Source organism: Mastacembelus armatus, chromosome 13 (genome assembly GCF_900324485.2).
Source record: "Mastacembelus armatus chromosome 13, fMasArm1.2, whole genome shotgun sequence".
Lineage (NCBI taxonomy): Eukaryota > Metazoa > Chordata > Actinopteri > Synbranchiformes > Mastacembelidae > Mastacembelus > Mastacembelus armatus.
In genome coordinates, this window is record NC_046645.1 from 11,823,150 (window position 1) to 11,847,617 (window position 24,468).

Consider the following 24,468-nt stretch of genomic DNA (forward strand, 5'->3'; position numbering starts at 1 on the left):
TGGCAACCCCTGAACAGAGGAGAAAAGTGCTGGGACTTTCAACACTGTGAGCAGCTCTAGTTCGTTTATATGCGCTGCCTCCCTGACCATCCTGTGTTGGGGAATGATGGAGACGTGGAAATATGTGTCCTTCAGATCTATTGACATGAACTAGTCGCCTCGGTGAAGCACTGCAGGAGCTGGGCCGTCGTTAACATGTGAAATCTCCTGACCTGCAATGATTTGTTGAGACGCGTCAGATCTAGGACAGGCCTCTCCCGATTTCTTGGGAACCAGGAAATAATGGGAATAAAATCCACGGTCCACATCCACCGGTGGAACAACTGAACAACTCCGTTTGATAACAGATCTTGTATCTCTGTTAGCAACGCCCGCGCATGCGCCAAGGAGGCGAGGTGTCTATTACCCCGCTGAATGGTGGAGAGGGCCATGCAAACTGAAGAGTATGGCCGCTGTGGATGAGCTTCAGTCCCTCTGCCGCTCTCTGTGTTAGATATTGTACGGCTCTCTCTGCCATCACCGGACCCGGAAGCGGACCAGCGATAAACATAGGGAGCTCTGCCCGAAAGGGACGATGGGACATGAAAATAGCGAGGATGCCTGATTTGATATCCATAGGTGCCCTATTGTGGTCAAATCGAAGTTTAGCTGACAGAGGGCCCAAACGACACAACTGTGTGAAGGGAGTGTGCTGATTAGCATGCTCGCTCAAGTTAGCCGACACATGCTCGGCAGCGTGAGGGCTGCACTGTGTGGGAAATGTGGGGGAAACATCCATGGCTGCCTTATGACTGGCAGGTGTCAGCTGGGCTATGGAGGTATATTTGCCCTTCAGGGGGATGTAAACATGTTTATATTCCTCAGAACCATAAACATGACATATACATTCCTCAAAACACCACACATATTCACCATGCACCATCAGAACCTTTGCTGTTTGCGGGGAGGTTCGGGTGCCAGGGTAGACCAGGAGCAGGCTAGCCTAGGAGCCTTGGGGGGCTGCCGAGGAGCAGGAGGCATCTGGTCCGAGGAGGAAGGGGTCGGAGCCAGTTCTGAGGGTGGCCACCGGGAGTGGGAGCTCGGGACCTCGTGGGACGTCTCGCCCTCGGGTGATAATTATTGCGCCTATGCCCTGCCCAAAGGGTGCGAGGGTGGGCCGTCACATGACGTTGAAACCTCTCGTCTGCGGTGGATGGGAGCTCCTTAACCAGCTCCTGGAAGTATTGTCCAAATAAGCCGTCATGGCTAATGGGACCCTCCAACAAATCCTTCCTCAACGTCTCTGGGATGGGAGAGACATGCAGCCAAATATTCCGGTGCGCCATCATCTGCCACGTGGTGATGCCCACAGCAATGAGGGCACAGACAGCCAGAATAGCGCCTGCCATCTTGCATCATCTTCTCCTCATCAGGTGGGAGGGCCTTGGGGTCTTCCGCGAGGTCGGACAGGGAGTGAGCCTGGAGGGCGATGTTATTAGCTGCAGTGGCGGTCTGGAAAGTGCACTGATGGGACTTGTCCGCTAGCTGAGCAGTTGGCACATCCTTCGGATCCTCTGTTCCAGTGCTGGGACAGTGGGAAAAGGTCAGGTCAGCCACCTGCGTGACGGGGGGGACGGAGCTTTTAGTTTGGCTGGTTCCGAAGCTGCCATGGAGAGGTAAGCGGAGATGGTAGGTGATGGAGGCCAAACAGGTACACGGCGTGGCGCCTGCCGCGGCTTTTACTGGCCGAAGTGGGCATCCTGAAGCGGTTAAACCAGCTCAGGAGGGACGGGGAGCTTACACCTATTAGCCACCATCGTGATAATGCCCGGGAGCTCTTGTAATAGCTGAGCCATGGCCAGCAGAGGCGTAGAAGAGGCCGGTGTAGGCTGCTCAGGTAGCATGCAAGTGGCAGACATTTGCACCAGCTTTCCGGAGGGGAGACGGTGGAGCGGGAAGACGTCCGGCGAGTGGCATAGCAAGGAGGCAGAGTCATCTGACTCTGGGTCCAAGGCTAATACCAGGATGGGTTCAAACTCGTTATCCTGGCCGGGAGTTTCCTCGGCGGGGAGAGAGAAGGGGGAAAGTGTGGGAGCGGAGGGCAGAGCAGAGGGAGGAGGCCTCTCCTCGGTCTGCCAGCACTCTTCGGCAGCAAGAATGAAAAATTCCATTCTCTGGCGGAGTGCCTCGAGGGGCAGCCGCTTGCAGAACGCGCAGTTCGCCCTTGGAGTGAGGGCTCTGCCAGCGTGTTCCGCTCCCATGCAGTCCACGCAGCGGGGGTGCAGGTCATCCCCGAAGATGTAGCTGGTACCACACTTGCCGCAGATTCTGGTGATGGAGCAGTCTGCCGAAGTCATGTCGTTCGAAGATCTTGTTCTCAGTGCTTAGGCTGAAAAAAAGAAAAAAGGGAAGAGCTCACAAGGGAGGCCCACCCCGAGTGGGCGTAAATGAATTTCTCTTCAGTGTGCAGGCGCGAAGAGTGGATATGGCCCGTAGCGATAGCCCAGAGGGCTGCGCACCAATGAGACAGATCTACAACTGAGGAAACCTGTTTGCAGAACCAGTTTCACCCCAGCCTTTCAAGCCAAGAGACATTCATGGAAAAAAGGGCAGCTCCACTTCCAATGTGACTGCGGTCACAATGGTTGATGACAGGAAAAACCACCTGGCATTAGCCCAAACACTTGCAGGACCGCCAAAAAAACAGCGTCCACTATCTACCTGAGCATCTGCTCAAAGTAAGAAATTTTGTTTTCTCTCTATCAGTACAAGCTAATATTTGTAATTTTTACTCACAAAGGCCATGGACATAACTCAAAATTCAGACTTTCACTGAAATAGCCATGGTTTGATTCGCAGATCTCTATCAATTTAGCATGAGCTAAATTTATAATAACTCAAGTGTAATTTCAGTATAACTTTAATATTCAGATGTATCAGTTTAAATCATCTCAACTGCTCAGGTCTCCAATAGTCAGATTAATTTTGTGCTCCATTATATTCTGAAATCAAAAGCTTTAGCAATTAAATATTAAATATATATGTATGTATTATATATATATATATATATATATATATATATATATATATATATATATATATATATGTATGTATGTATATATACATATGTATAAATCCTTCTAAACCCAAAATATTGGGTCCACAGGGATAAAACATCACTGATATATGACGTTTCTGATCCAAAATGTATAAATACCTGTTCAGTGTTTTGATTTACATTAAAGGTACATTTGATTCCACCCAGTGGTATAGCTCTCAGATATTATGACGTCCACACAGAAGCCAGAGTGGGGCTGGGCACTTCTGCAACTGTTGCTCATTGCCTCTTTCTCTCAGGCTGAAGAGCTGGTTTGCAGACAGACAGAGGATCCTGAGAACCCACAGCTTTCTAAGGATGGGGACATTGTTCTGGGGGGAATTTTCTCCTTCCACAGCAGTTGGAAAGACAGACAGGAGACCTTCAAACACAAACCACTGCCACTGGAATGCACCAGGTGAACTACAGTATTTAAATGTAATTATTTAATTTTGAACATTAAAATATTAGGTGATGTATAAACAATATAAACTGTTTTCATTGATGATGAGAGTATTTTAATAGTAATACAATCAATTGCTCTAATTATATGTTATATTATATTATATTGTATTATTCCATTGTTGTTAAGTTTAAATTTCAGAGATTTCCAGTTTGCCCAGGCTATGATTTTTGCCATTGAGGAGATTAATAACAGCACAGACCTACTACCTGGCATCTCTCTGGGCTATAAGATGTATGATACATGTGGCTCTGTTGCCAGAAGTGTGAGGGCTGCACTGGCCTTGGCTAATGGTAATGAGGCTGTTTCTGCACCAACTGAGGAACAATGTACTAAACCTGCACAAGTACAGGCCATTATAGGAGAGACCTCTTCCTCTCCTTGCTTAGCTATAGCTACTGTCATTGGACCTTTTTATATTCCACTGGTGGGTAAGAGTGGTAAATATGTAATTATGTTTGTTAAAAGATCCTAAGGTATTTTTCTTGCTTAAATCAAATGTAACTGTGAATAGTTTATTGATTGGTCTTAGGACATAATTCTTTTTTTTTTTTCTTTCAGATCAGCCACTTTGCCACCTGTGCTTGTCTCAGTGACAAAACCAAGTACCCATCCTTCCTCAGAACAATACCCAGTGACTACTATCAGAGCAGAGCCCTGGCCCAGTTGGTCAAGCACTTTGGGTGGACTTGGGTTGGAGCCATTAGAAGCAACAATGATTATGGTAATAATGGCATGGCTACATTCACAGAAACTGCACAGCAGCTGGGCATCTGTCTGGAGTATTCTGTATCCTTCTTTAGAACAGATCCACCAGATAAAATAAGAAAGATAATTGACATTATCAAGGCTTCAACCTCCAAGGTGATTGTAGCTTTTCTCTCACACATGGATATGGATGTGCTAATACATGAGCTGTCGAAACACAATTTGACTGGGTACCAGTGGGTTGGCAGTGAGAGCTGGATCTTTGATTCCCAAACAGCAGAAACAGACAGACATCACATTCTGGATGGTGCCATAGGCCTGTCCATCCCCAAAGCACATGTCAGTGGCATGAGAGAGTTTATATTAAAGGTGAAGCCACTCAATTCATCTGGTCATGAAATATTTACTGAGCTCTGGGAGACATTATTTACCTGTAAGTTTAAGGAAACAGAGTCATCAACAGGAAATGAGAGAGAATGTACTGGACATGAAGATCTGACTGGAGTGCAAAATGGCTTCACTGATATGTCACTGATGCCTATATTTAACAATGTCTATAAAGCAGTTTATGCTGTGGCTCATGCACTTCATAGTATTCTTGGCTGTAATAAAACATGTCAGTACAAAGGGCAGCTAGATCCATTAACGGTGAGTTCTACAATAAATACCTCAATCTCACATTTTACATCAAGTTAAAAATTCCATATATTATTTTGATAAATAAGTTATTGCAATATATTATATTGGTATGACATCATGCTGTTCAGGCTGCAGGTAGGTGTTCATAATTCAATTCATTATCTTCACAGATTTTACAACATATAAAAACAATTAATTTCAAAACCAAGGAAGGAGATGAGGTTTACTTTAATCAGAATGGAGATCCAGCAGCAAAGTATGAAATTATAAACTGGCAGCCAACAGAAAATGGCATTGTGGACTTTGTCACAGTTGGTCTTTATGATGCATCTTTACCTGCAGACAAACAGCTGAAGCTGCAAAATAAGTCCTTAGTGTGGGCACAGAACTCTAAACAGGTAAAGTCAATATGATGATTGTAATACTTTATTACAGAATAATGATCCTAATTGTATTATTGTTACTGTATCATACAGGTGCCTGTGTCAGTTTGCAGTGAGAAATGTCCTTCAGGAACTCGTAAGGTTCTCCAGAAAGGAAAACCTGTCTGCTGCTATGACTGTATAAGATGTGCAGAGGGAGAAATAAGCAAAACAACAGGTCCAGTAAAATTTTATGTGAGGTTCAGAGGAGTATTTCTGTTATTTAGTCTATCCTTTAATATAAATGATATACACAAAATAAAGAGAACCTTCTGAAAATATATGATCGTATCTGTAATTTGAACTGTAAGATCTAAATAATTAATGATGTCATAGCTTGTCTCAAAATAAATCTACTGAGCACCTGGTTGGACTCCTGCTTTCTTATCATGTTTCAGATTCTATCACCTGTGCGAGATGTCAACCTGAATTCTGGTCAAATGAGAGAAGAGATGCCTGTGTGAAGAAGGAGGCAGAGTTTTTATCATATGAAGAAATTATGGGAGTGTTGCTCACTGCAACATCCTTATTTGGGACATGCATGACTGTTGGTGTTGCAATCATTTTCTTTAGACACAGAAAGTCTCCAATTGTCAGGGCCAACAACTCTGAGCTGAGCTTCCTGCTGCTCTTCTCCTTGACTCTGTGTTTCCTGTGTTCTCTGACCTTCATCGGCCGGCCCTCTGACTGGTCCTGCATGCTGAGACACACAGCATTCGGCATCACCTTCGTCCTCTGTATCTCTTGTGTTCTGGGGAAAACTATGGTGGTGTTAATGGCCTTTAGGGCTACACTTCCAGGTAGTAATGTCATGAAATGGTTTGGGCCTGTACAACAGAGACTCAGTGTCCTGGCCTTCACTCTCATACAGGTTGTTATTTGTGTCCTCTGGTTATCAATTTCTCCTCCTTTTCCATTTAAGAATTTCAAGCAATTCAAGGATAAAATCATCTTAGAGTGTGCCCTGGGCTCAGCTCTAGGCTTTTGGGCTGTACTGGGGTACATAGGTCTTCTGGCCATCTTATGTTTTATTCTCGCTTTTCTTGCTCGGAAATTGCCTGATAACTTTAATGAGGCCAAGTTTATCACCTTCAGCATGCTGATATTCTGTGCAGTTTGGATCACTTTTATTCCAGCATATGTCAGCTCTCCTGGGAAGTTCAGTGTTGCTGTAGAGATATTTGCTATTCTGGCCTCCAGTTTTGGACTGCTCATTTGTACTTTCATTCCAAAATGTTATATTATCTTACTGAAACCAGAGAAGAATACAAAAAAGAATATGATGGGGAAGGGATCTCCAAAGTCATTATGAAACACCACGAGGCAGTGGCAATCTCATTCTACTTTTTACATAAAAATTTGTTCAAGCTGTCAAGTAGAAATCAAGTAGTTAAGTAGAAATCTATATTCATTCACCTATACTTACTGACTCTGTGCTATTACAGTATTTCCCATCTTTATATTATTTTGTTTGTGAACTAGCATATGTATGACAGGATTTAATTCAGGATACATTCCTATCAAACAACATATGTAGAATGTAGCCTATAGGTATCAATCAACATGAAAGAGAAATAAATGCACAAGCTAAATTAACCTAACCTGCATTTCTCTACTTATTTATTAGTTCAGTCATATTATCGGTTTAAACTGTGGCAAATCATCTGCTTCCAGTTAGGGCCATATTTCAGGAAATGCTCCTACAAATCTACAGTCAAAGGGTTTATACATGTGCACATTGTAACAATTTGCATGTGCAGATATTTCACCTGCAGGTGCAAATATCCAACTAACGAGCACAAGTCATATAAAATTTTCAAGCAGAGAAAGAAGAGATGAATGTATGTTTATCACATCATGCTCAAACTGTTTTTTCTTTCTTCATTTGATAGTTGCAATACATGCCAAGTGCATTTCCTTTGGCTCCTTTCTGTGCTTGACTGACATATTTGTGTGTGACGTGACATGGGGGGAGGTTTTGGCACACTGTGGGTGGGCTCTTGGCTGTTTCTGCTATTGGCTGATGACTCCTGCTTTTGTGTATGTTATGGCAACTACTCCCAAAGACCAAGATTGTGGACAAGGAGTAACGTCACAGTGTAGGTTAAATTAACACTTCGCATTCTCTATCCTACAGTAATTCATTAATTAATTGACAGCCAAAATGTATTTCTTCTAAAAGTGTGTATGATAAAATAATTCTATAGGTTAATGATAATTTTATCAGTACCTCAGATGTCGACATTAGTTAACATGCTGGTTGATTAGCTAATCTCAATAAGAAGATGTCGACATGTCTGTATCTCAGAGAGAATGTAATATGTACACAATGCTGAAAATATAACTAAGTAATGGCACAAATAAGACTGCTGATACAGACTCTGTGTCCACTCCACTGTTAACAGCTCAGTCTTCATTATTTCCTTCCTTCTTGTCAACTAATTCTCAGCCACCAGCTGCCCCTCCACCTGAGAAGGCCAGACCCCTGTACTTAACCACCCACCAATAAATCAGTGAATTTCACAGCTTGATTTACACAGGTATATAAAATCTTCTAACATCTTTGCACTTTCCAACAAGTTTGCCTATGTGAACCATGTAGACAACTGACCACTGCAGACTCCTCTTTGCACTTTTTGTAAACAGTGGACATGAGAAAAAAAGTCCCTGGTAGACACAAAGTCTTACTGAATGCACATGCTACACTTTCAATACACACAAGCATATGGCGTTACTTCAATGTCAAAACTAAAGGGGCACTAAAACACAAGGTGAGAAATATAAATCTGCACATTTTAACAAATTTCATTTGCAAATATCTTACAAGCGAATTAAAATAACACGCTACAAATACGAAATGTGCAAGCACTGGAAGAAGAGCTTTACAATAATAATTTAATAGTCAAACAGTATTTCTTATAAAACATGTATGCCATTCTATATACTAATCATTTTTTCACTACCTCTTATGTAGACATTAGTATGATGTGACCATTGACAGTGTATAGGGGGTGGACCTATACAGTCTGATGTCACCCACAGCATTACGTGCTGCAAGAATGATGCCAATTCATTCGCCATTTTCAGATGTTATGGACATCGCCATGTTGCTTTTATGGAGCCAGAAACACCATATTTGAACAATAAGGCAGTATCTACAGAATGTTCCCATGGCAACCACTGAGCCAATCAGTAGTGAGCTTGTTGAACGTAAATGCCCCCTGATTAGAGCGTCAAAAGCTCAGAACCTAGTCTGATCTGGCCTTGGCCATAAGGCTTTGCCTAAGGCCAAACATAGATATCTGTTATGGTCAATTAATTCTACGTATAAAATGGCAGGGCAACAGCAATTTTTCTACATTGTTCTTAAATATCCAAGGAGCCACAAATGTGCCTACCATTGAAGTTCGAGTAGTCTAAAGCCATAATCTTCATGGATAAACAAGCCTGTCAATCAAACCTGTCAATCATGCCCATGTAGGGGTGGAACGAGGTGACGTGTATTAAAGGAGGCACCTGATTGGTCAGTTATTTACCCTAATATCTTGTGTTACGGAGCAAATATCTCAGTTCCCCAATGAAGATGTGTTTATATTTTATCAATCTCAGTTTCTGAAACAGAAAACATTGGTTATGTATCATAACCCAAGATTCTGTGAATTGGGCGCAGACCTCTGGGCTATAGTTATGGGTCATATCCCTTCTTCAAGCACTGAACAGAAATTCCACCTGGGGTGGGCCCCCTCGCCAGAACCAAGTGTCCCATTCACATCCAAAACTCCCAGATATAAAGCGGAGGTTTGGGCGAGCTCTTCCCTAAGAATCAAACCATTCTTTTTTTCGTGGGTTACGATACGTAACCAACGTTCTGTCTCATTGGTGCGGAGCCCTCTGGGCTATCGCTATGGGTCAAAGCGATAGCCAGAAATGCTCTACGCCTCACTGGGCTAAGAGTCCATAAAATAAAGGAAGTGTGAGTGTCCACAACATCCTGCAAGTAGAAATGCACGAAGGAACGCAAGGAGGGCCACGAGGCCGCCACACAAAAATCTTCCACTGACAACCCCTGCAGGAGAGCCATGAAGTATGACACTCTTCTAGTGGAGAGTGCGTGGATGGTAACCAGCAGCTCTCTGCCCAACGTGGAGTAAGCTTGCGCAATGGTGTTACATAACCAGTAAGCCAAATGTTCTGCAGAGAGAGGGGAGCTCAGCAAATACACTCTGTAGTGAACAAACAAGCATTCCGAATGGCCTAACTCTGCAGTGCATTCCACATTACATGGTGGAACATGCAAAGGGCAGAGAAGATGTGAAGCAGCTTCCTCTGTGGATACATGCGGAGAGGGGAAGAAACCCTCCAGCGTGATCACTCTAAATCTGAAAGAACTGAAAGAACATGCATCCCAGAAGTGTGAGGGCTGCATTCACATCACCGATCAGGCCATAACGCGTCTGCATGGAGCGAAGTGACTAAGTAAAAAGGAGATGGTCGCTTCTCTCTCCTCCGAGGGACCGTCCATCATTTGTAATGAGCTCAGTTCCACCCCCAGTTACACTATAGACTAAGTGAGCTGGGGTGTGCTGTTTTTTTTAATTTAGGGGGTGCAGGTTGTCCCCGAAGATGTAGCTGGTACCACACTCACCGCAGGTTCTACTGACATCGCAATCTGCTGAAGTCATGGTTGAAGATACTTAGGCTGAAGAAAAGAAAGGGAAGAGCTCACCTGAACTGCCACTTTCCTCCGGACTTTCCCCCAACTCAACAACTCTGAGTTTTTCACTAAACAAACTTTCTGGAATATCCCCTGAGCGTATTTTTAATAATCAAAACTACTACTGACCCATTATTATGCACTATAATGAAGTGCATCAAGAGGAACATATTGAGGCACATTAATCTGCAGTTTGCAGATCATCCCTACAATTCACCATCACCTTCTTACATCTGGCACATACGCAAATGGGGATACAAATGAATTTTTTGTCTTTCTTGTAAACTTTCTCTGTGACATCTTGTCCACTATTGGCTCTAAATTATACTGCATATTATCAATCTATAAAATTATGGATCTACATTAGGTCTGCCAAGCAACAGTTCTCTTACATTTCATGGCATATTGTATGATTTGTTCCTCTGTTTTGTAGATTACTTAACTTTAATTATGACATCTCTGTACTGGTTGGTGCTGCTCTGTCTTTAATTGTGCCCTTTGTCTTTTCCATTGTCTAATGTGGTATCTGAACTTACTTGCATGTGTGCACTTGTTCATCTTGTGTGGTTTCTGTACGTGTGTGTGTATTAAATAGACACACACACACACACACACACACACGCACAATAGTCAGCGTCAAACTATTTTTTCTGTTTAGCCACCTCCCAAAGCTTTCACAAATTTAAATGTCCACAGAGATAAAGCATGATATATGGCATACATGACATGTATAAATACTTGTGCAGTATTTTATCTCACATTCAGAAAAACATGATGCCACCCAGTGGTTTAGTTCTCTACACACAGGGGTGGCCAGAGTTCAGCTGGGCACTTCTGCAACTGTTGCTTATTGCATCTTTCTCTGAGGCTGAGAGAGGATCCTGTAGGCAGAGAGAGGATCCTGAGAACCCACAGCTTTCTAAGGATGGGGACATCATTTTAGGGGGAATGTTCTGTTTCCACAGCAGCTGGAAAAAGAGACAGGATTCCTACAAACACAAACCACTGCCACTGGAATGCACCAGGTGAACCACAGAAATGCAAATAGAATATAGATATAATAAAAAAAGTGTATGCAAAATACAAAACAGATAAAAAAGTATTAAGCTGAGTTTGAAATGACATTATTTAATTGCAAAAAGTTAAATATGCTCTGTTGTACTAATAAGGTTAATTGTGCATTGTTTTCTATTGCATTTTATTAAGTACTACTAGAAAAATTATGTAAATCTGTCCATATCAAGTTTAAATTTCAGAGAGTTCCAGTGTGCTCAGGCTATGATTTTTGCCATTGAGGAGATTAATAACAGCACAGACCTACTACCTGGCATCTCTCTGGGCTATAAGATATATGATACATGTTGCTCTGTTGCCAGAAGTGTGAGGGTTGGACTGGCCTTGGCTAATGGTAATGAGGCTGTTTCTGCACCATCTGATGAACAATGTACTAAACCTGCACAAGTACAGGCCATTATAGGAGAGGCCTCTTCTTCTGAGTCCATGGCTATAACTACTGTCATTGGACCCTTTTACATCCCAGTGGTGAGTAAAATTGATAAAGCAGTAATTGCTGTTGTTAAAAATTTTAATCTGGAATTCATCCAGCTGTTCAGAGCAAAAGTGACTGTGTTAATGTTTTATTGCTTTATTTTAGGATATAATTTATTTTTCTTTCAGATCAGCCACTTTGCCACCTGTGCTTGTCTCAGTGACAAAACCAAGTACCCATCCTTCCTCAGAACAATACCCAGTGACTACTATCAGAGCAGGGCCCTGGCCCAGTTGGTCAAGCACTTTGGGTGGACTTGGGTTGGAGCCATTAGAACTAATGATGATTATGGTAATAATGGCATGGCTACATTCACAGAAACTGCACAGCAGCTGGGCATCTGTCTGGAGTATTCTGTATCCTTCTTTAGAACAGATCCACCAGATAAAATAAGAAAAATAATTGACATTATCAAGGCTTCAACCTCCAAGGTGATTGTAGCTTTTCTCGCACGCATGGATATGGATGTGCTAATACATGAGCTGTCTAAAAACAATTTGACTGGATACCAGTGGGTTGGAAGTGAGAGCTGGATCTTTGATTCCCAAACAGCAGAAACAGACAGACATCACATTCTGGATGGTGCCATAGGACTGTCCATCCCCAAAGCACATGTCAGTGGCATGAGAGAGTTTATATTAAATGTGAAGTCACTCAATTCATCTGGTCATGACATATTTACTGAGGTCTGGGAGACATTATTTAGCTGTAAGTTTAAGCGATCAGAGTCATCAACAGGAAATGAGAGAGAATGTACTGGACATGAAGATCTGACTGGAGTGCAAAATGGCTTCACTGATATGTCACTGATGCCCATATTTAACAATGTCTATAAAGGAGTTTATGCTGTGGCCCATGCACTTCATAGTATTCTTGGCTGTAATAAAACATGTCAGTACAAGGTGCAGCTAGATCCATTAACGGTGAGTTTTACAATTAATTGGTGAAATATATCAGTCAACAGGTGGGTGTTCATCACAACTTATTATATGAGTTTTTTTGTAGATTTTACGACATATAAAAAATATTTATTTCAAAACCAAGGAAGGAGATGAGGTTTACTTTAATCAGAACGGAGATCCAGCAGCAAAGTATGAAATTATAAACTGGCAGCCAACAGAAAATGGCATTGTGGACTTTGTCACAGTTGGTCTTCATGATGCATCTTTACCTGCAGACAAACAGCTGAAGCTGCAAAATAAGTCCCTAGTGTGGGCACAGAACTCTAAACAGGTAAAGTCAATATGATGATTGTTATACTTTATTACAGAATAATGATCCTAATTGTATTCTTGTTACTGTATCATACAGGTGCCTGTGTCAGTTTGCAGTGAGAAATGTCCCCCAGGAACTCGCAAGGTTCTCCAGAAAGGAAAACCTGTCTGCTGCTATGACTGTATAAGATGTGCAGAGGGAGAAATAAGCAACACCACAGGTCTGGTAAACTTTAATGTGAGGTTCAGAGAAGTGTTTCTATAATTTAGTCTACCCTTTAATATAAATACACAAAGTATCACAAACTCCTTTTGCAACACAGTTCAAGTGCATCGGAAATATAGAATTTTTACTACTAAATGTCATGTAGTTTGTCACAAGATAAACCTAAAGAGCACCTGATTTGACCCCTGCTTTCTTGTCATGTTTCAGACTCTATCACGTGTGTGAGATGTCAACCTGAATTCTGGTCAAACGAGAGAAGAAATGCCTGTGTGAAGAAGGAGGCAGAGTTTCTATCATATGAAGAAATTATGGGAGTATTGCTCACTGCAGCATCCTTATTTGGGACATGCATGACTGTTGGTATTGCAGTCATTTTCTTTAGACACAGAAAGTCTCCTATTGTCAGGGCCAACAACTCTGAGCTGAGCTTCCTGCTGCTCTTCTCCTTGACTCTGTGTTTCTTGTGTTCTCTGACCTTCATCGGCCGGCCCTCTGACTGGTCCTGCATGCTGAGACACACAGCATTCGGCATTACCTTCGTCCTCTGTATCTCTTGTGTTCTGGGGAAAACTATGGTGGTGTTAATGGCCTTCAGGGCTACACTTCCAGGTAGTAATGTGATGAAATGGTTTGGGCCTGTACAACAGAGACTTAGTGTCCTGGCCTTCACTCTCATGCAGGTTGTTATATGTATTCTCTGGTTATCAGTTTCTCCTCCTTTTCCATTTAAGAATTTTAAGCAATTCAAGGATAAAATCATCTTAGAGTGTGCCCTGGGCTCAGCTCTAGGCTTTTGGGCTGTACTTGGGTACATAGGTCTTCTGGCCATCTTATGTTTTATTCTTGCTTTTCTAGCTCGGAAATTGCCTGATAACTTTAATGAAGCCAAGTTTATCACCTTCAGCATGCTGATATTCTGTGCAGTTTGGATCACTTTTATTCCAGCGTATGTCAGCTCTCCTGGGAAGTTCAGTGTTGCTGTAGAGATATTTGCTATTTTGGCCTCCAGTTTTGGACTTCTCATTTGTACTTTCATTCCAAAATGTTATATTATCTTACTGAAACCTGAGAAGAATACAAAAAAGAATATGATGGGGAGGGCAACTCCAAAATCATTATGAAACATCAAGAGTCAGAGGCAGTCCCGTTCTACTTTTTACATAAAAAAATTGTCTCATCTACCGTCTCTCAGAAGCTGTTTATTGCCTTAAAATTGATCTCAGTGAGAAATACTGTCCTCAATCTTTTTTTTTGAATTACTGCCTCTCAGGCACTGCATATTTCAGTTCTTCAGTTCTCAGCAGCTCAGTCTTCATTATTTTCTCCCATGTGCTGTCAACTAATTCTTAGCCACCAGCTCCCCCTTTACCTGGGAAGACCAGACCACTATATTTCAACACCCACCAGGTGCTCTGCAGTCTTTCCTAAGCGATTTGACTGACCTCCTCTGAGAGGAGCTTAAGCGATATTATTTTAGCAATTTCCTTGTAATACCCAATTTTTCCATAAATTGTTTTTAACTAGAGCAAAACACTGCTGCCAGAATTGTGCACATATCTTTAAGGTACTCACATATTACCCCTATCCTGTCATCAGTACCTACACCTGTACTGGTTCCCCATTCATTTTCACTCTGACTTTAGAGGTTTGTTACTGATTTATCAAGCTTTGCAAAGTTCCTTGCCTTCTTACCTAGTGTCTCTGCTGAAACCATATTCCCCCCTTTGGCCACTCTGCTTGCATAATGCACTCATTCTTAGAGTCCTTGCATAAGAAATCTGCTGGGTTTCATGCCTTTCACTACTGTGCCTCACTGTCCTAAATTTTACTTGCTTGTCGATTTATTTTCTATGCATATACAGATATTTTTTAATATGTTCTACATTGAATGTTTCAATTATTGCACAGTGTATTGAAATTGATGGTCAAATGCACTTTAAACACTTTTTATTTTGAATTTTGTGATTAATTCAGTGACAGTGAGCAGTTGAGCATGATCTTAATCAGAAAAGCTGCATTAATAAAACAATCAATATATCAGTGAATTTTACAGCTTGATTTACACAGTTATATAAAATCTTCTAACATCTTAGTTTGCACTTTCCAACAAGTTTCCCTATGTGAACCATGTAGACCATTGACCACTGCAGACTCCTCTGCGCTTTTTTGTAAACAGTGGACATGAAAAAAAAAGTCCCTGGTAGACACAAATGCAAGTCTTATGCACTTCATGTGAGAAGCTACAGGCTGCACATGCTACACTTTCAATACACACAAGCATATGGTGTTACCTCAATGTAAAAACTAAAGGGGCACTAAAACACAAGGTGAAAAATATAAATCTGCACATTTTAACAATTTTCATTTGCAAATATATTACAAGCGAGTGAAAATACACTACAAATGTGAAATGTCCAAGCACTGAAAGAAGAGCTTTACAATAACAATTATTTAATAGTCAAACAGTCTTTCTTTTTGTCTGTCCTTTCCTTTCGGCTGCTCCCGTCAGGGGTCGCCACAGCGAATCATCTGCCTCCATTTAACCCTATCCTCTGTATCCTCCTCACCCACACCAACTATCCTCATGTCCTCATTCACTACATCCAAGAACCTCCTCTTTGGTCTTCCTCTAGGCCACCTTCCTGGCAGCTATAACCTCAGCATCCTTTTACCAATGTATTCACTGTCCCTCCTCTGAACATGTCCAAACCATCTCAATCTGGCTTCCCTGGCTTTTTCTCCAAAACATCTAACATGAGCTGTCCCTCTGATGTACTCATTCCTGATCCTATCCATCCTCGTCACTCCCAGAGAGAACCTCAACATCTTCAGCTCTGCTACCTCCAGCTCTGCCTGCTGTCTTTTTCTCAGTGCCACTGTCTCTAAAACAATCAGCATTGCTGGTCTCACCACTGTCTTGTATACCTTTCCTTGCATTCTTGCTGACACTCTTTTGTCACACATCACACTTGACACTTTCCTCCACCCGTTCCAACCTGCTTGCACACGTCTCTTCACTTCTTTTCCACACTCTCTGTTGCTCTGGACTGTTGACCCTAGGTACTTAAAATCCTCCACCTTCTTCACCTCTACTCCCTGTAACCTCACCGTTCTACTTGAGTCCCTCTCATTTACACACATGTACTCTGTTTTACTGCACCTAAGCTTCATTCCCCTCCTTTCCAGAGCAAACCTCCATCTCTCTAGATTTTCCTCCACCTGCTCCCTGCTCTCACTACAGATGACAACGTCATCTGCAAACATCATGGTCCACGGAGATTCCTGTCTAACCTCATATGTCAGCCTGTCCATCACCACAGCAAACAAGAAGGGGCTCAAAGCAGATCCTTGGTGCAGTCCCTCTTCTACCTTGAACTCCTCTGTCACCCCTACAGCACACCTCACCACTGTCTTACAGCTCTTATACATGTCCTGCACCACTCGAACATACTTCCCTGCCACTCCAGACTTCCTCCTACAAAACCACAGCTCCTCTCTCGACACCCTGTCATACGCTTTTTCCAAATTTACAAAGACACAATGCAACTCTTTCTGGCCTTCTCTGTACTTCTCCATCAGCATTCTCAATGCAAATATTGCATCTGTGGTACTCTTTCTTGGCATGAAACCATACTGCTGCTCACAAATGCTCACTTCTGACCTCAGCCTAACCTCCACTACTCTTTCCCATAACTTCATTGTGTGACTCATCAGCTTTATTCCTCTGTAGTTTCCACAACTCTGCACATCTCCCTTGTTCTTAAAGATGGGCACCAGTACACTTCTCCTCCATTCCGCAGGCATCCTCTCACTCTCCAAGAGCTTGTTAAGTAGCCCAGTCAAAAACTCTACTGCCACCTCTCCTAAACACTTCCATACCGCCACAGGTATGTCATCAGGACCAACTGCCTTTCCACTCTTCATCCTCTTCAACGCCTTCATCCTTACTGATCTTTGCTACTTCCTGCTCCACAACAGTCACCTCTTCTACTCTGTGCCATCTGACATTTTCTTTCCTCATTCATCAACTCTTCAAAGTATTCCTTCCATCTTTCCATCACACTTGTGGCACCTGTCAACACATTTCCATCCCTGTCCTTGATCACCCTAACCTGCTGCACATCCTTCCCATCTATGTCTCTCTGCCTCGCCAACCTGTACAAATCCACCTCTCCCTCCTTAGTGTCCAACCTATCATACAAATCCTCATATGCCCTTTGTTTGCCCTTTGCCACCTCTACCTTCACCTTATGCTGTATCTCCCTGTACTCCTGTCTGTTCGCTTCTGTCCTCTCAGGGTCCCACTTCTTCTTAGCTAACCTATTCCTCTTAACACACTGCTGAACTTCCTCATTCCACCACCAAGTCTCCTTATCTGCTTTCCTCTGTCCAGATGACACACCAAGGACCCTCCTACCTGTCTCCCTGATCACTTTAGCTGTGGCTGTCCAGTCATCTGGACGAACCTCCTGACCTCCCAGAGCCTGTTTCAGCTCCTCCCTGAGAGCCACACAACACTCTTCCTTTTTCAACTTTCACCACTTGGTCCTCTGCTCTGCCCTTGTCGTCTTCATCTTCCTCACCAGAGTCATCCTACACACCACCATCCTATGCTGTCTGGCTACACTCCCCCCAGCCACTACTTTGCAGTCACTGATGTCTTTCAGGTTGTAACGTCTGCACAAGATGTAATCAACTTTTGTGCTCCTGCCTCCTCTCTTATATGTCACTTTATGCTCCTCTCTTTTCTGGAAAAATTTGTTAACTACAGCCATTTCCATCCTTTTTGCGAAGTCTACCACCATCTGTCTTTCTGCATTCCTGTCATGCATACCAAACTTACCCATCACTTCCTTGTCACTTCTGTTTCCCTCACCAACATGTCCGTTGAAGTCTGCCCCAATCACCACTCTGTCACCACTAGGGATACCGTGGATCACCTCATCCATCTCCCTCCAGAATTTCTCCTTCTCTTCTAACTCATATCCTACCTGTGGGGCATAACCACTGACAACATTCAACATCACACCTTCAACTTCCAGCTTCAGACTCATCACCCTATCTGATACTCTCTTCACCTCCAGAACATTCCTACAGGATAACATCTACTCCATTCCTCTTTCCATCCACACCATGATAAAACAGCTTGAACCCTGCTCCTAATCTATAGGCCTTGCTACCTTTCCACCTGGTCTCCTGCACATACAAGACATCCACCTTTCTTCTCTCCATCATATCAGCCAACTCTCTAGTTTTCCCTGACAAAGTCCCTACATTCAAAGTCCCTACTCTAAGTCCTACACTCCTGCCTTTCTTCTTCTATCATTGCCTATGAACACACCTTCCTCCTCTCCTTCCTTGACCAACAGTAGTCCAATTTCCACTGATCACCCCGTAAGTCAACAGCACCAGTGGTGGTCGTTGTTACCCCGGGATGCGACCGATCCGGTATGGAAGTCATATTTGTGATTTGCATGTTTGATTTGGCTTAAATTTTATGTCCTGACACAACCCTCTGCATTTACCCAGACTTGGGACTGGCACATGAAGGCACTGGATTGAGCCCCCCTGTGGTTGCATTTTAATAGTCAAACAGTATTTCTTATAAAATGTATGTATGATATGGCAATTCCATATACTAATCATTTTTTTCACTACCTCTGATGTAGAAGCCAATTCATTCGCCATTGTCAGATGTTATGGCCATTGACATGTTGCTTTTGTGGAGCCAGTAATACCATATTTGAACAATAAGGTGGTGTTTATAGAATGTTCACTTGGAGACCACTGAGCCAATCAGTAGCGAGCTTGTTGAACGTACATGCCCCCCCTGATGAGAGCGGCAAAAGCTCAGACCCCAGTCTGGCCAAACGGCTTAGCCTAAGGCTAAATATAAGTATCTATTATGCACAAGTAATTCTATGTATAAAATGGCAGGCAGCAATTATTCTACATTGTTCTTAAATGTCCAAGCAGCCGCAAATATGTTCCTACTATGGAGGTGCGAGTCACCTAAAGCTATAATGTGTATGGATAAAGAAGCCTGTCAATCATTCCCATGTAGGGGTGGAACGAGGTGACACGGATTAAAGGAGGCACCTGATTGGTCAGTTATTTACCCTAATATTTTGTGTTACAGAGCAAGTAACTCTGTTGTTCCCCCAACTAGTTGTGTTTTTATTTTATTAATCTCAGATTTTATTGATCACAGTTTCTAAAACAGAAAACTGAGATTCCCCCAACTCAACAATTCTCAGTTTTCACTAAACCCACTTTCTGGAATATCCCCTAAGCGTATAATAAAAACTACTACTCACCCATTAAACTCACATACACTATTATGAAATGCTTTAAGAGGAACATCTTGAGGTATATTAAGAGTGTGTCCCCCACCCCCCTCTATTGGACCACCTGCAGTTTGCATATCATCCCTACAATTCACCATCACCTTCCTCCATCTGGCACATATGCAAATGAAGACACAAATAAAATTTTAGTATTTCTTGTAAATTCTCTCTGTGACATCTTGTCCACTTTTGGCTACTAAGTAATACTGCATATTATCAATCTATAAAATTATGGATCTACATTAGGTCTGCCAAGCAACAGTCTTTCATGGCATATTGTATATATTGTTCCTCAACTTTGTTTTGCAGTTTACTTAACTTTAATTATAACATCTCTGTACTGGTCGGTGCTGCACTGTCTTTAACTGTGCCCTTGTCTTTTCCATTGTCTAATGTGGTATCTGAACTTACTTGCATGTGTGCAGTTGTTCATCTTGTGTAGTTTCTGCACGTGTGTGTGTATTAAATAGACACACACACAATAGGCAGCTTTAAACTATTTATTCTGTTTAGCCACCTCCCAAATCTTTCGCAACTTAAATGTCCAAAGAGATGAAACATGACATACATGAAATGTATAAATACTTGTGCAGTATTTTAACTAACATTCAGACAAACATGATGCCACCCAGTGGTTTAGTTGTTTCAGACATTATGGCATCGACACAGAGGTGGCCAGAGTGGGGCTGGGCACTTCTGCAACTGTTGCTTATTGCATCTTTCTCTCAGGCTGAAGAGCTGGTTTGCAGGCAGACAGAGGATCCTGAGAACCCACAGCTTTCTAAGGATGGGGACATCATTTTAGGAGGAATCTTCTCTTTCCACAGCAGCTGGAAAAACAGACAGGATTCCTACAAATACAAACCACTGCCACTGGAATGCACCAGGTGAACCATACAAATACATATAGAATATACATATAAAATTGAAAGTGGATCCAAAATACAAAACAGATTAAAACAGAGTTTATCAAGCTGAGTTTGAAATTACATTATTTAATTGTAAAAAGTAAAATATGCTCTGTTGTACTAATAAGGTTAATTGTGCATTGTTTTATATTACATTGTACTAAATACTACTACTAGAAAAACGATGTAAATCTGTCTGCATCAAGTTTAAATTTCAGAGAGTTCCAGTGTGCTCAGGCTATGATTTTTGCCATTGAAGAGATTAATAACAGCACAGACCTACTACCCGGCATCTCTCTGGGCTATAAGATGTATGATACATGTGGCTCTGTTGCCAGAAGTGTGAGGGCTGCACTGGCCTTGGCTAATGGTAATGAGGCTGTTTCTGCACCATCTGAGGAACAATGTACTAAACCTGCACAAGTACAGGCCATTATAGGAGAGACCTCGTCCTCTCCTTGCATGGCCATAGCTACTGTCATTGGACCCTTTTATATCCCAGTGGTGAGTAAAATTGATAAAGCAGTAATTGCTGTTGTTAAAAATTTTAACAAATGTCACTGTGTAAATGTTTTATTGCTTTATTTTAGGATATAATCTTTTTTTTCTTTTAGATCAGCCACTTTGCCACCTGTGCTTGTCTCAGTGACAAAACCAAGTACCCATCCTTCCTCAGAACAATACCCAGTGACTACTATCAGAGCAGAGCCCTGGCCCAGTTGGTCAAGCACTTTGGGTGGACTTGGGTTGGAGCTATTAGAACTAATGATGATTATGGCAATAATGGCATGGCTACATTCACAGAAACTGCACAGCAGCTGGGCATCTGTCTGGAGTATTCTGTATCCTTCTTTAGAACAGATCCACCAGATAAAATAAGAAAGATAATTGACATTATCAAGGCTTCAAACTCCAAGGTGATTGTTGCTTTTCTCTCATACTTGGATATGGATGTGCTAATACATGGGTTGTCGAAACACAAATTGACTGGATACCAGTGGGTTGGTAGTGAGAGCTGGATCTTTGATTCCCAAACAGCAGAAACAGACAGACATCACATTCTGGATGGTGCCATAGGCCTGTCCATGCCCAAAGCACATGTCAGTGGCATGAGAGAGTTTATATTAAATGTGAAGCCACTCAATTCATCTGGTCATGAAATATTTACTGAGCTCTGGGAGACATTATTTAGCTGTAAGTTTAAGCAATCAGAGTCATCAACAGGAAATGAGAGAGAATGTACTGGACATGAAGATCTGACTGGAGAGAAAAATGGCTTCACTGATATGTCACTGATGCCTATATTTAACAATGTCTATAAAGCAGTTTATGCTGTGGCCCATGCACTTCATAGTATTCTTGGCTGTAATCAAACATGTCAGTACAAGGTGCAGCTAGATCCATTAACGGTATGATCTACAATAAATTGGTGAAATATATGTCAACAGGTGGGTGTTCATCCTAACTAATATGATTCTTTTGCAGATTTTACAACATATAAAAACAATTAATTTCAAAACCAAGGAAGGAGATGAGGTTTACTTTAATAAGAATGGAGACCCAGCAGCAAAGTATGAAATTATAAATTGGCAGCCAACAGAAAATGGCATTGTGGACTTTGTCACAGTTGGTCTTTATGAAGCGTCTTTACCTGCAGACAAACAGCTGAAGCTGCAAAATAATTCCTTAGTGTGGGCACAGAACTCGAAACAGGTAAAGTCAATATGATGATTGTAATACTTTATTACAGAATAATGTTCCTAATTGAATTCTTGTTACTGTATTATACAGGTGCCTGTGTCAGTTTGCAGTGAGAAATGTCCCCCAGGAACTCGCAAGGTTCTCCAGAAAGGAAAACCTGTCTGCTGCTATGACTGTATAAGATGTGCAGAGGGAGAAATAAGCAACACCACAGGTCTGGTAAACTTTAATGTGAGGTTCAGAGAAGTGTTTCTATTATTTAGTCTGTCTTTCAAAATAAATTATATATACACAAAATATCACAAACCCCTTTTGCAACACAGTTTAAGTGCATCGGAAATATACAATTTTCACTACAAGATCTAAATGTCATGTAGTTTGTCTCAAGGTAAAGCCACTGAGCACCTGATCTGACTCCTGCTTTCTTGTCATGTTTCAAACTCAAGGATATTTTTATGTTAGCAATATATTTTTAGCCCACTAATTCAGTGGACCTCAGATTCATTACAGGATTAGTAATTGTATGCCCAATTAAATAAAAGATCATTGATGGAGTGCGAGTAGAAGTGAATTCTTGTTACCAGAGCTCTGACAAAAACAGAAATTTATGAAATATTTTTAGACAGAAAAATAAATAAATACCAAAACTTCCAACACCACAATGTATACTTATAATGATATCCATTAATGTGTATGTCATCATCATGTAGTGTCATTCTACTGGGCATGTCTGATAAATGCTTCTATGTCATGTTTCAGACTCTATCACCTGTGTGAGATGTCAACCTGAATTCTGGTCAAATGAGAGAAGAGATGCCTGTGTGAAGAAGGAGGCAGAGTTTCTATCATATGAAGAAATTATGGGAGTGTTGCTCATTGCAGCATCCTTATTTGGGACATTCATGACTGTTGGTGTTGCAGTCATTTTCTTTAGACACAGAAAATCTCCTATTGTCAGGGCCAACAACTCTGAGCTGAGCTTCCTGCTGCTCTTCTCCTTGACTCTGTGTTTCCTGTGTTCTCTGACCTTCATCGGCCGGCCCTCTGACTGGTCCTGCATGCTGAGACACACAGCATTCGGCATCACCTTCGTCCTCTGTATCTCTTGTGTTCTGGGGAAAACTATGGTGGTGTTAATGGCCTTCAGGGCTACACTTCCAGGTAGTAATGTGATGAAATGGTTTGGGCCTGTACAACAGAGACTCAGTGTCCTGGCCTTCACTCTCATACAGGTTGTTATATGTATTCTCTGGTTATCAATTTCTCCTCCTTTTCCATTTAAGAATTTCAAGCAATTCAAGGACAAAATCATCTTAGAGTGTGCCCTGGGCTCAGCTCTAGGCTTTTGGGCTGTACTTGGGTACATAGGTCTTCTGGCCATCTTATGTTTTATTCTTGCTTTTCTGGCCCGGAAATTGCCTGATAACTTTAATGAAGCCAAGTTTATCACCTTCAGCATGCTGATATTCTGTGCAGTTTGGATCACTTTTATTCCAGCGTATGTCAGCTCTCCTGGGAAGTTCAGTGTTGCTGTAGAGATATTTGCTATTCTGGCCTCCAGTTTTGGACTGCTCATTTGTACTTTCATTCCAAAATGTTATATTATCTTACTGAAACCTGAGAAGAATACAAAAAAGAATATGATGGGAAAGGCAATGCCAAAATCGTTATGAACCACCAAGAAATCCAGAGGCAGTCTAGCATGTTTTAACATCATTTTTTCAAGCTTTCATGTGTCTATGATAAGTCTATGATTTTACTGACATTTATTGTGCTATTAAAGTATTTTCTCTCTTTATTTAGAAAACTCAAATGACATTTGATGCATTTAATGTGATAAACAGTCAAATCAACCAACATAGACTCTACAGTAGGCCTACATCCTTTTTGATTTCACATTTAGTGCAGTCTGAATACAATGTACATTTTCATAGACAATTATGATTTCTTAGCTTTCTCAGACAATTGTTTTTATTCTTATTTGTTTTTTTATCATTTGTTTATTTGTGTGTATTTCATGTATTACCATAAAGTTATAATTCTATCATAAACCAACCCAGCTTTATTTGTGAAATTTGGAAGAATTTGTGCACCAAACACAGAACTGACAAGAATTGTTGTTGTAATGTAAACACTTGATCACAAGTCAGTCACACAGTCTTTAGCTGCGCCTCTTTGCATTTGACCACCTGGAGAACTGATTCTTTACTGTCAGAAGGAAAGCTGACTGCAACATTTCCTCACTGAAAGAGCTTTTACTGTGGCTGGTAGGGCTGTCAACCTTGGCCCACATGGCCCCAAGGCCTGCTGTACTCTGACAAGGGCAACTAGACTAAATAACACAACCTTAACAAGGCTTGAAACAATGACAGTTATCATCACCTTTCTGCACACAATCCAGCATCTGTGTGTCACAGTCCAGTGACTGTCTTTAGAGTTTTGGACAGTGGAGTTTGTAGCTAGGACTTTTGTCAAAAAAGGGCAAGAATACAGTGAAATTT

At 41.8% G+C, this 24,468-nt stretch overlaps 2 protein-coding genes across 2 annotated transcripts; both read left to right on the forward strand.

Annotated features, from left to right (window-relative positions):
- The first annotated feature begins 3,303 nt into the window (after positions 1 to 3,303).
- On the forward strand, positions 3,304 to 6,620 carry LOC113145109 (extracellular calcium-sensing receptor-like). The gene is made up of 6 exons (XM_026331493.1): positions 3,304 to 3,494; positions 3,669 to 3,966; positions 4,101 to 4,895; positions 5,057 to 5,284; positions 5,363 to 5,486; positions 5,707 to 6,620. Exons 2-6 carry the CDS (start codon positions 3,703 to 3,705, stop codon positions 6,618 to 6,620), a joined length of 2,325 nt encoding a protein of 774 aa, XP_026187278.1. The 5' UTR covers positions 3,304 to 3,494; positions 3,669 to 3,702.
- Positions 6,621 to 10,856: 4,236 nt separating this feature from the next.
- LOC113134281 (extracellular calcium-sensing receptor-like) lies at positions 10,857 to 23,640 on the forward strand. Its single transcript, XM_026313565.1, has 12 exons — positions 10,857 to 11,047; positions 11,267 to 11,564; positions 11,700 to 12,494; positions 12,577 to 12,804; positions 12,883 to 13,006; positions 13,219 to 14,123; positions 20,088 to 20,245; positions 20,473 to 20,770; positions 20,881 to 21,647; positions 21,715 to 21,979; positions 22,058 to 22,181; positions 22,727 to 23,640. The coding sequence occupies exons 1-12, from the start codon at positions 10,971 to 10,973 to the stop codon at positions 23,638 to 23,640; spliced, it is 4,953 nt and encodes a 1,650-aa protein (XP_026169350.1). The 5' UTR covers positions 10,857 to 10,970.
- The last annotated feature ends 828 nt before the right edge of the window (positions 23,641 to 24,468 follow it).